General features: G+C 41.1%; 1 protein-coding gene and 1 long non-coding RNA gene across 3 annotated transcripts in view; one reads left to right on the top strand and one right to left on the bottom strand.

The window, feature by feature from the left end:
• The window catches only part of LOC110840632 (uncharacterized), a 63,525-nt gene that overhangs the window by 17,487 nt on the left and 32,737 nt on the right, over nt 1–13,301 (bottom strand). The window lies entirely within an intron of this gene.
• The window catches only part of LOC110840629 (protein pinocchio), a 39,489-nt gene continuing 36,883 nt past the window's right edge, over nt 10,696–13,301 (top strand). The window contains exon 1 of the mRNA XM_022085795.2: nt 10,696–10,798. Within this exon, the coding sequence (XP_021941487.2) occupies nt 10,741–10,798 (58 nt within the window). The 5' untranslated portion in view covers nt 10,696–10,740. The remainder of the gene's footprint in view (nt 10,799–13,301) is intronic.

Genomic DNA, 13,301 nt, shown 5'->3' on the forward strand with positions numbered 1-13,301 from the left:
TACACTAAGTGTTTGAATAAGAAACTATGAAAGTATATTTACAAATCAAAACGCAAACTTTAAATTTATTTTATTAAATTTGTTTTGCATCCCGACCCTCGACTCTTTTTAAAGAGGACGAAATTAATGTTAACCTCAAAAATACACAGTTTGCTATGTTTATGATCTTAGCAAATGAGATGGAAGACGGGAAGGTTAAATCCTGTGTAAAAAATTATGGAATTCTTGTTAACTTCCTTTTACAGCAGCTGACGGTACTGATTACTTCCGCTGATAATTGTGTCACATTTTATCCTGTAACGCGGAAAAGGCTAGGAACCTGTCATATCCCTAGGTCATACATTTTTCGATAAGATAAGGGGTAGCGAAATTGTTTCCACTGCAGAGTGTTTGCCCAGCTGGTTCATTCAGCAGGTAGGTCACTTTCTCTACTACGAGTATGGATTCCATGAATGTCATCGGAGCTTCCATGTTCTCTGCAACTTCTCCGATTCTAACAGTTTCTGGCAATGGTATACTACTATTAGATTTCTGTATTTTGTTCACCGTCTGGTATTTTTAAGAAAACACAGCGTTTCGGAATCCGGATCTGCATCTATCCTCAGGTTGACAAATCCTGATCCTAGGAGCTTGTACAGCGTGTATACCGGTAGAAGCTTACCGACGTCACTACCAATTACATCCAAAGGAAACATCAGTACATCATAAAACAACCTGTGATTTAAATGAAGCTCCTCCCCGAAAAAAAGATGCAGATCCGAAATCTACATAGTGATAACCAAAAATGTGTTAAACAAAACTGTAGAACAAACAAACGTTATAAACCTGTCTGAAGCGTATTGGCCACACGTGCCGAGATTTTATCTCATGGTCAACACACACCGTAGTCAATCGGCAACTGTGTTTATTATTCTCCTTATCGAATGTGTGCGCACAATTCCTCATATAATTTCCCCATTTTAATGTCGCGAAACTGATGTTGCGCATTGACTTTCGCTGCACCATCTGTCTCGAATCTCGGCTTGATCGTGAAAACCAGACGTTATCTGACTGGACTATGAATTCTGTTGTTACTGACAGGGAAAGTTCCATTATTTCGTGTATCCGGGACCGAACACTGCTCTTTGCTTACGTCAGCAGCTTCTGGGTAGAAGGAAAACAGCAAACACAAAATAACTGCTTATTTCGACTACGTCACTTCGTTGTCCTGTTTTGATCCTGTACCAATAGCAGAGTTCTTGTCCTTAAGTTATCGCTGCTGGGGTTCAGTGTGTAAAGCGGCTTTCGAGATCAGCCGCGTCGAATTTTGAATATTACCCAGCGTTTCGACAAACACTGAACTTTCCGTCTTCAGTGTGAACGGTGAATGTGTTGTGGCTGGACCATTCTGCAAGCCTTAAGGTACAATTTGGCTGCACGCGACAGAGACAAGCGACCGAGGCAGGCGACAGAGTTACGAGACCGAGACTGGTCGCTTCCTGTCTGCTCTCTGTACAATCGTATGAAGTACAATTACGAGCGCGAGACAAAGACAGGCGACAGAGACAAAGCACAGGAGACCGCTCTCGGACCAGTAGTGTCTCGCGACGGGCTCAGGCAGCACGTGTGTTGTTGAGTAAAATAATGGCAGAAATTAAATTTACTGGTGACCAAGATGAGCAATTGGTAGAATTAGTAGCAGAAAACCGACCACCGACAGAGAGATCCTTCTTCACGTCTGGTTTTGAATATTGAACTCATAGGTTTTCTTTGTTTCTTTTGCAACAAATAACACAGCAACACATCATCTTCTTCTTATTCTTCGAGTAACCTTTTTAGAAGCATTTGTGTACTCATTTTTCACAGAATATGTGCACGTATGTCTCAACAAAACAAAGAAAACAAACACTTTGCCGCATGTCTCGGTCGTCACATCAGAAGTGTGTGGCGACAAGCTGCGATGTGTCCGTCTCCCGTCTCTGTCGCCTGCCTCGGTCGCTTGTCTCTGTCGCGTGCAGCCAAATTGTACCTTTACAGAAAGGTGAGGCAGCGGGTGGAAACGTTAGGCGGAGCTTTCAAAGTCGCTGTTACCACCATCTAATGTCGAGTTCTTCCCCTATCCGCTTTCGTCGTGTTGTGCTTAGGAATAGGGGCAACTTAATCTTTGCATTTATTTTCGCACTAATTTTACTTTGTTGACAAATATAATTATTTTTGTCATCATCATCATCATTGTTATTCATGTTCCGTTAGAGTTTAACTCCTTGGTTGGATGGAGTTAATCGTGCGGAGCCTGGTTTTGCGAAGAAGAGGAAACGGAACTAACAAAAAGAAGAGAAGAAAGATGAAAGGAACAGTGAAAGAAAAGTGCGAAATTCTAGGGCCACTGGAATTCTGCTGTTAAATTCCTCTTTTCAATTTCAAGATCTCCTTTCATTTCGTGCGTAGGTTCTCTGTCTGCTAATGCAGTGTTTCAACATCTTCAGCGTCGATGTGACGGATGTTGAACTGGGTGAAGTTGTTACAGTTTTCTCTGCCTGGCTAATTTCCTCTTGGTTAAGTGCACTCAACACGTCGACGTCACCCTGTAGCCTTGAACCCAAAGCCTGACGTGCCATAAACTACCTACTTCCATGGAGCAGTCCTCCTTGAGAAGTTGACTGTCCCTCAACTGGTCAAGAAATATTCCGCTTCTTATGGAACCATAAAATTCCTAGTGTCCACAAGAGCCAACCACCGGTCTCTGTCCTTGGCCACACCATCTGTGCCTTGTTCTTCTCTTTCTTTCAGGCATTCCAACAAAACGTTTGTACACATTTATCTCTCCATGCATGCTACATGCCCCGCCCGTATGATTTCCCTTTATTTGATAATTCTAATGATCGTACCGTATATTTCAGATCTACACAGTTCTGCAGAATAGAAAAGCAATCAGGAATTGCTGAGGTACCAGATTTTAAATCCACGCAGATAAAATTTGCCAGAATTACGCGGTTGTATTTTGCGTTACGTTTCTGTTCGTGGTACAGCTTCCGCGTATTTTATTGACTAACAAATACCTAACAAACTACTCGAATAGGAGACCCTAGACAGTGTACTATAAGGCAGTTACGCACAGAATGTGTATTACGTATTTCACCACTAACACTTATAAAGATAATGGGTGAGTTCTAGGTTGATAATTGTGCAAATTAGTGATCTACTTTTGTACATAACATTATCCATCAGTTATGGATTCCCTCTTATGTGAAATTCGTCAGATATAAAAATTTCTACCTGTCGCCGGGCACGTAATTTTTACACAAGTATATAACATATTGATAACGCTGTGAATAGCTCGGATTGTATACCAATGAATGATAGGACATTTGGTGAATAAAGAGCTGGAAATGATGTGGAACGTAGTGCTATCCCAAAATTTGCCCTCGAGAGACTGGGAAAATCTACGAAAAAAAGAGGTGCGATTTGAGATTCTCATGGCGGTGAGTACGAAGATGGTAGTCTGGTATAAGTTTACCAACTTTCGACGGCTACCTAACATAAGCCGCATAACACCGTCATAAAATAATCAGATCGACAGGATGAACCGTGGTGATGTGGGACGTCGATAAGAAGTTATAAACTTAGGACGTTTCTCTGTGTGGGAGAAAAACCAAGTTCTGGCGGTATCTGTGAAATTTGTTTTGGGACACACTGTGATTTTCTTGTCTCGATGGGGAAGAGCCGTCTGACCCTCCGCTTTCCTGTTTTTCTTCAGTCTTTACACAACAGCAAGCAGCAGCTGCGATCTTTCTGTACGAATCTGTTCTCCCGTCGCTCTGCCTTCATCAGGACTTCAATATATTTTGTATGAATAGCCTATGACTTCACCGATGAAGATGGGTTGTTGCGCCGTGTAGCCTGATAGACGATTAATAACCGAGGTGTTTGCTGCCTCCATCGTCAGCACGATGAGTACTTATGTTTCCTAGTATCGCTATTTCAGCCCTGAAGATAGGGGCGGGATGTTTCTTGAAAACGCTGGAATGTGTCGTCGAGTTTACACGGCGCCAAAACCCAAAACATCGTCATTATTATCCTCACGGCCGTGGAAACCTCAAACGCCATACATGGTAGATGATCATCGTCTTGATTTACGTAGTTAGCATATAAGAAGCTTCATATCAAATAAAAGTGTCTGGAATTTTATCAGATGGCATTGGAGGTGGAGGAAAATACTGGTAAATGAAGAGGAATTCCTCTTTCTTTTACATTTTTTGACCATGGATATTGTCCATTTTTATGACAATTAATACGTTGAAAAAGGCCTACACGACCTTTAGGAGTTGACTCTAATTCCTAATTTAGGTGATCAAGTGTTGTTATGCAGACAGACTTGTTATTTTATTTATTGTCGAGCACATTTATAAGTGTACTGAATTCAGTTATTATTTTATTTCAAGATCCATGAACTGAATTATTCGTATTTGACTTTATATTTTTTGTGATTATTGGAGAAGATAAACCACTTCCAGCTGGCTCCATGGAATTAGGTATGTATTCTACCTCAATAAAATATATTATAGCCTAAAGGCAGGCCTGTTTAGAAATTTGTGGTCATTAGCCCACAACAAGACTGAAAGGATCTACCCTTTTCTTATTACTGAAATTGTTAAAAATATGTAAGTCACCTCGCTTCGTTTGTTATCTCCATAAAATACCTAAGCGTGTGACCATATTGAGTGACTGAGGTCAAACGAAATGCGATAAAACGAGACGGTGACGCGATCAACTGAACCCATTCGCTGTACGGTCGCAGTGGAAAAATTAACGCTGAACTTGTTTGTCGTTGCTACCCACGTCTGTTTAGTTGAACTGAACTGTTTCATATGAATCTAAATTTGCTTCTCTGACAAAGCAGCTGTTGCAAGCAACACTCCGCTCATTCTCGGCAATAACTGGAGGTGAATGGTAAGCTTGAAGTTCCGGCCACTTTACCTTCTGTGGAAAGAGCACCCGATATCAACTGCTGCTTCGGAACATTCTCGGCAGTCACGTCCGTCTAAAACGGAATCTAGGTTAGACGGGAACCTGCCTATACCGGAAGATTCAATATAAAGCGAAATAAATGTAAAAGCAAGTCTTTTGGCGAAGACTCTTAAATGCTGACCTGGAAATGAATACTAAGAATGTTACACAAAACATTTTAATTGATTGATTGATTTTTTTCCACACAGTTGTGTTCTGTCCTGTGTTTCCTGGAATTCATTAGTGTCACAAATAATTATGGATAACCGTGTATTTGCTGGACACTGTCGAGGCCTGTAATTTTAAAATATGAAATGGAGAGAAAGAAAAATTAATATGCGTAGACCGACTACTCAGTAACAGCGCATAATAATGGCATAGCATGACTTGTGTTCTGTGCATTTCTTCTAGAAGTACCGTGTCTGAAACAGAGTAACGACGTTTCAGTGCAGACTTCTAGGCAACAGGTAAATTGCTTTTGGTCTACCCAGTACACTTTCTTTCCACAGATCTGTTACCAGTTAGTGTCTTAGGGAGAATCGTGTGCCATAATTCCACCGTTTCGTTTCCAGTTCATTGCGATAATGTTGCAGCCTGCATCATGATCTGCGTTTATAACCCCACCCAGACACCCAGCAGAGTGTCTGCAGATTGGTTGCGACAGTGGACGGGCAGCTAATGCCTGACCCAACACACACTTTCACCGCGCGAAACAAAATGATTTACCATCTGGATTATGCTTCCTTCATCCCACAGAGAAAAATATATTACCTAGTTCCAGAATCGTGAAATTGTCTTGTACTAAAAGTAGCGGTAAATGGTTACAACACCTGTTTCATGTTTAGGAAGTCATGATTCAAACCTCGGCCGGGAGACATACAGACTTGACTGGAACATTTTGCACTGTCTTCTTCATTTGTCAGTAGAATACCAACGTTTCGGAGAAACCGCCTACAGCATCGACAACATCGGGCTAACTTTATCTGCCGGATTTCAGTTTGCCCAAGGAATTTACCTTAAAGACGGAATATTTCAGGTACTTTTCCACTGACTTTGTCCCCATTGTGTACCCCCACTTCTGCTCCCTAAGATCCACAGACATTTCCCAGGTAAGAATCCTACGAGGTTTGTATGAAAGCAGAGTCTTCAATAGAACAAGAGGGTTCAAAACGAAAAGCAAAGATCCGTTACACAGCCTACCTAATGCTTCTTGTCCTGAAGGAACGATTTGATTACAATGAACTCTCACTATATATATGAAGATTTCTGTCTTCTGGGTTGTTGCGCTGTGTAGTCTGGTAGATGTTTACCAACGTTTCAGAGGTCATACTGCCTCCGTCATCAGAGTATGAAGATTTCTGTCTTCTGGGTTGTTGGGCTGTGTAGTCTGGTCGATGTTTACCAACGTTTCAGAGGTCATACTGCCCCCGTCATCAGGGCGATACTTTCTAAGTTATCGACGCTGTGAAGATTTCTGTCTTCTGGGTTGTTGCGCTGTGTAGTCTGGTCGATGTTTACCAACGTTTCAGAGGTCATACTGCCTCCATCATCAGAGTATGAAGATTTCTGTCTTCTGGGTTATTGCGCTGTGTTGTCTGGTCGATGTTTACCAACGTTTCAGAGGTCATACTGCCTCCGTCATCAGGACGATTATCAGACTACACAGCGCAACAACCCAGAAGACAGAAATCTACGGAGTATCAAATAGGAGGAAAAATAAGTTCCTCACAATAAATAGGTACTTAAGGCGCAGTGTACCAGAAGGCATGTCATTTTCATACTCGTAGCCGTGAGAACCTGGAATCTCACTACAGTAGTTTTCCCTCAACTAGGCTTGGGTCTTCGAAGTGGGTGGAGACTTTCCAACCAAGTGTTGATGCATTCCATAGCTTACCCTTCACCCTCCCCTCCCCCTCCTGACTGTACTTTTCCAAACCTCGGCTTCCTTAACACTACTAGAGTTTCGTGAAGAACAGATTACTGCTTGTAATTGAATGTCCCCTCTCCTGTTGCCTTGTCGCTCTCGTGTTCGCTCATTCCAATCGTGTTCTGTTCAGAATGTTAGGCGATGGACAAAGTCCGAAAACCAAGTAATATTAGGTACGATTTCAGGTTCTCACGGCGCTGAGTCTGAAGCGTCGTATAGTCTGGTAGGAGTTTGCTGCCACAGCCATCAGGGCGAAGAGCCATCTATCTCAAGAATGTAGAATAACTGACCATAATTTGAACAATTTTGTCGAAATTTACCACACCGATGATTCCCACCCAATACTTGTGATCAGATGGCGGGACAGACCAACAAGAAGATCTGATAGGCGATTTATCGAATGAATGGCACCGAAGAACAAACGAAGGGGAGACCCAGACAGAGCCTGTGGAGATGTTGGCGATACAATTGCATTCTGTAGCCTACATTTTCTTTGTAGGCCTGTAGTTGCAGAAACAAATGAACTAAAATTGGGGTTATACAAAGCAACGTCTGTTTGAACACTTCAGTCTAGATGTTAGATTTAGGCTTTGAAAACAGAATACTAGGCAAAACCCACGCTTTTTAAAAACACTCCAGAAGACGAATCTTAACAGACAATAACATCGCGATTACATCTGTGACCACTTCTCGTTCATCAACGCGGTGAATTCCCGTCTCTCTTCTTCGTGATAAAAAACGTACAATCATTCCTTCTGTTAATGCGTGATGATGATTATGTTATTCACCGTGGTCAAGGCCAAAGCCCAGACAGAGTTTCTTCATCAAGTCTCCCGCAACATGCAATTAAAACATCGTGTTTATTGCGAAAGACTTCCGGCAACATTTAAACACGAGGATCCGAAGTCAGCGAGGAAAGATGAGGTACAGGTAGAGTGGTAACACTTCCTGGAGGCCCTTGTAGGAAGTCGATCGCATTCTAGCCCTCGGTAGCTTCACGCTGCGGCCAGTTTGCACTCACAACCCACTGGATAGAACGCAGCCTGACGGGATTGAGAAACTAAAATTTCCTGTTCTTGTCCGTAATGAAAACAGGACCGTCAGGCCTGCAGCCAACGACATGATTGACCTTATAACAGAATTAATAATTAGCCTTCTGGATGATCGAATCCGAAGGTTGGAGGTGACCGCCCGAGAGGATTTTAGTGGACGTAAAACTTGAACCGAGTTCCGTTACTGTTTCTTTCAGGGTTTCTCCAGGTACATAATTCGGAAGCTAATTCACTTGACAGTGACGGGTAGGAGTTAGCATGTGGGCAGAAAAAGAATACGACTGCAATTACAGATTCGTATCAGCAACAAACAACGGTGAAAGACAGAGTGGAATGCACAGTCGTCCGGATGGTCTTCCAAATTACAGAACGCATTTCCAAATGTGCAACGCCGCCAAAGTGTGCTCCCAGAAGATAAACATAATCCCGAGTCACTAAACACGCCTCAGACGCCAGCTCATGCAGCGTGCATTTGTGCTACCGAAGTGTACCTGAAGGACAAATTTACACGTTATAGACAGCAAAGTGCACGTGGCTGTGCATGAATATGCCTCTGGATATCTTACAATAAGTTGACTTTCAAATGGGCACTTTCATCCAGTGAGTCCGTGACTTCATTTCATAGATCCGGAATCCATTTTGTCTTCATACATGCAGTTATGGTCCTGGAACTGGTTAAACCGCGTCGTAAATATGGTTTGCTTTCGAGGAGAACTTATATCCATTTAAATCCCTGGCATAGTCAATGTATTTCGTCTGGTTAACACGGCGGTGAGTATGAAGATGGCTGTCTTCTGAGATGTAGCACCGTGTAGCCTCGTAGAAGCTAACCGAAGTGTCTGATGATGTGACGATGGAGGCAAGAAACACCTCCGAAACGTAGGTAAACTTCTGCCATACTACATGACGTATATCCCAGAAGAAAGCAATCTTCAATAGTCCGTCATGTCAACGGCGTGCACTATCATTTCCAGTGTCTTCGGTATTCATTGCATTACATTTTTCTCGTTCGCTTCAGCTTTTCCACAGCTATTAATATGTATCTGATTTCCTTGTCGGCAGTTTTTGACCACAAAGTGTTTGCAAAACCGTTGATTATAAGACTTATTGCAATTTATTGCTAAAGGCCTACATTTGGATAGAGAAATAACATTATGATAGAAGAAATCTTTTGTTTATCTTTTCTCTGCCTGCATTTCCTTCTTCACATGCTATCTACCTCTTCCAGAGTTTGTCCTTATCTAACTCGTTGCTCCGTTTGTTTTGGGTGATTTTTGTTGAGTCTGGATTGACAAGGATTAAAAAGTTAGTATCCTGTCTCAATGTTTAGAAGACTGGGAATGGCTTCCGATTCGATTGATGTATTTCTAACACAATTCATATATGCTGCGTGGTGATCTAAAGCAGTTGTTCTGAATGTATAAATAGTGAGTAGTGCCCATTCACGGCGACCTTCATTTAAATCAAATTCATGGCTACAGGAAAGGAAAATGTCTATAAATATTATAAATAACACCCAAATGCGGTTACTGTGTAACGCATAATTTTCTGGAAATGCTTTCAACTTATTAATTCCTTTGATGTCTGATGTTACAAGATTTATGAAATGGTAAGAATTTGGTTGATTTTAAAGCGGATGGTACATATAGTTACCACTAGGCAATGAATGTGCTTCATTCTGGGGCAAAAGAAATCGAAAAGACGAATTCCACGATGTAATTGTCCAGAGTTTGGATGCACTGACCAAGGTATTTCTTGGTTTTTCCCAGTTCCTGCAGGACCAAATCCGGCCGGTACATTAAAATAGGTCAAGTCTGCTTATATCCGCGTTACTTCCTGTCATTCTTTTCTAAAGCTTCAATGTATAAAGCATTAGGTAAACAGAACTATTAGAAGTAAGGTTATAATTAATTTTGCTCCTGATACGTCGTAAATCTCGTAAGGAGTGCCGAGACAGTGTTAAAGGTCCACGTCATTGGGATATAGGCACTTACATTTCCAAACTTCGGCACCAGTCAATGAAGACAAGAGCCCGAGGTTCAGTTTAAGGGCTTAATTGTCTGTTTCTTCAAAAAATGACAAACACGTGTACGACAAAAAGTTGTCATCATTGACATGACTTGAAATTGAAGTAATGAAGTTCATCAGCATAACACAGTGCGTTTGTAGAACACACAGCAAAACGCGAATTCAGTTTTCGTCCTCGTCCTGTCATGAAATTTGAATTATTTGCTTCAGACACACCACACTGCCTCCTTCCACAACCTCGACGTTCAACCGAAATACTTTTAAGGGACAATGTAAAAACAAAATTATATTGTCGTTGTTTTGGCCGGATGATTTCCCAAACACTGAATGCACGAAAAAACTGGATTTAGTCTGAAAAGCAATTTAAATCGGCCTGCGTATTAAGAAACAAGCTCACATATTTAAACGAGCAACCTTCCTCGGAGTGAAGGACGTACTGGTATCAGACTGCACATACTACGCACTACGTAAATTCTCAGAAGGCTAAAAGGAAACTTCCTTATGTATTCAGTGGGCATGTGCAGGGAAATTTCTTTCATTTATTCAAGAAAAAGTTTGGGATGTATCGATCCTTTGGAACACAACGGTGTTCATTATTCAAATCAGACGTTCGTCCCACAAGTTCAGTATCTTGTATGTACAGTCAGTAGGTTGAAAAAGTTATTCAGAACATGCTATTATGGTTTTGGTTTGATTTCAGGTTCTCGCGACAACGAGTATGAAGATGGCTGGTTGTCTGCAGGTCCTATGAAACGTCAGTCAGCGTCACGGCGGAACATCCCAGCAGACATCCACATTACTGTCGGTATGTTCATCATCTTGACAGTTCTGGAGCGTTAAAACAACACAGGGCGACAAGTAGACCTTTGACTCCTAGGCTGAGTATCGTCACACGGTGATGCAAACATTTAATTCTTGTTATAGAACAGTAGATGGGACAAGAGGTGTGCACCGGGTATTGGTTGGGAAGCCTGAGGGGAAAAGGCCGCTGGGGAGACCTAGACGTAGATGGGAGGAAAATCTCAGGCGGGATCTATGGGAGATAGGAGTTGAAGGAGACTGGATTTTGTTGGCCCAGGACAGGGTCCGGTGGAGTGCTTTGGTTAATTCGGTGATGAACCTTCGGGTTCGGTAAGCCATCTGGTTAGTTAGTTAGTTATAGGACAGTAGATAAGAAATGGGATTCCGGCGAAGAAATTAATATGTAGACTCTTATATATCAAATCTAAAACTTCTTGACGATGGTGAAGAGTCAATTGAATAAAATTTTTCTTGGATATTATCCATCGTCTAGTAAATATAAAACGTAAAACGACGTTTCGGAGATAGGGATTAGCTCTATCTAGTGGGCCCAACTGTGTAGGAACCTGAAGACGGAGATAGAGTCCCATCTCCGAAACGTCGTTTTACGTTTTATATTTACTAGACGATGGATAATATCCAAGAAAAAATTTATTCAATAGACTCTTATAGTTCCATGAAATGAAGGAAAATGGAAGAATCATAAATGACTGTTCCGAACAGAACGGAATCTAACTTCAAAGGCGCGTGGGTACACGGATATTCATATTTTATAGCACGAGTGTACAAGGGCATGGCCTGACAGTGCAAAGGTATTCAAGATAAACTCCTAAGAACGAAACATGGCTTGCCATCTAAAGTCTTCGCTTACTGCTTTGGTTCGTTCGTAGATTATTAACGACTTTACTTAGTAACTGGCAACAAATAAACAAGTAATTTTACGGACCTGTTTACAAGTAGTCTCGGGCCGGATGGGGCCCTTGGACCACTAGTTTTAACATGCTGTAACATATAGTAATTTCAAAATGATAATAATCATTTATGTTTATTCAGAACAGCTCCACGTTTTGTAAAGTACTGTGTACATAAGCAGTTATCTTCTAATAAGAATCGGGAGTAGTTTCTTTCACGAGGTCTTGATTTAAAAAGAGTGCGAGATACACAGACGTTTTCTTTCGATTCAACAAATATTGAGCGTAATTTGTGAACAAACATGAGGCAGATTGTGCAATTATGCTGTAATGTTTATTTAAAATTTCAACGAAGGAGTTACACCTCAAATATTGTAAAACTCCTTTAGTGTACACATCGTGTCTGTTTACTGGGACACTGAACATTCCTTAGACATGCAGTACGTATAAACGAAGGGAGAGTGGAGAATACATGGTTCGTGGTAAATGAAAATAATGAAAGTGTTCGTGACTGGAATTTGAATGCATTGTTAGCTGAATCGTGTATATTTCTAATCTTGCATTAAGTTATTCGCTGAAAATGTTAAAGGGAGTGTCTGCCTCCTTGAATAAGTGATAAGCTTGTATATTTTAGTTTAAATACCTTCCGGTCTGTACGGAAAGATACACTCAGTATACGATGTACTTGTTTGTCTGTCCATGTTCTAAATTAACTTTTTAACCATCAGATCGATTTCTATTAAACCTGGTTTGAAAGTTATAGGAAATTTATAATTTTCTCTATCATCATTAATATCAACAATAAAACTAGTAATTTTTATCTTACTATTTTATCTCTAATTTGTCATTTATTAAGCTTTCTTGACATGTTTTACACATGTTAAAGATTTTTTGTAGATTGCCGTGAATGTGGTGCGATATGAGGATGCGAACTGTATTTTTGTATTTTGCCAGGTGGAAAAGATTTAAAAACACTGGTCCAAAGTACAGATTTCCCGAGGTTCATAAATAAATTAAAGAATTAATGCTGGAGAAACGAAACTGTTGTCAGTGTATGATTTATGTATCAGCTGTTCGTTTGAACACTCAGCCACGATACGTCTATTTTATGGTTTTATTCGTGTGTCCGTTTGGACGGTACATTTGCTCAGAGACTGTGAACTTGTCTGTCTGCTTTGGAAGTGTGTTTCTTGTTAAGACATTTGTTAATAAACAGTCAATTGCTAGGCTTTCGAAAGTCAGAAATTGTCACTTCAAGGGTCATTGTCATTACCGCTGAGTCAGCATTGAACCAGCTGCTGATGGAATCAGACTATCTAAGCGTGATGGCATGCTTGGCATGTTTCTTGCGCAGAAATAAAGCACTTGCCCAATCGATGATACTGGACGCTTAGGTCTTTGACAACAATCCTCATTCAGGCGATATTTCCGGGTCTCACGGCGACAAGTATGAATGTGAATGTCTTCCGGGATTTTGCGTCGTGGAGTGTGACAGATACTAATAAGATGGCAGCTATGAGACAAGGAGTGTTCTCGTAGTGGTAGGTACAGATAGCCAGAAACATTGCAACAATTCACCAGTTTAAAGCAAATTTA

The sequence above is a fragment of the Zootermopsis nevadensis genome, unplaced genomic scaffold (genome assembly GCF_977971745.1).
Source record: "Zootermopsis nevadensis isolate Lab colony 2312 unplaced genomic scaffold, Znev_1.0 Znev_ptg000030l, whole genome shotgun sequence".
NCBI lineage: Eukaryota > Metazoa > Arthropoda > Insecta > Blattodea > Termopsidae > Zootermopsis > Zootermopsis nevadensis.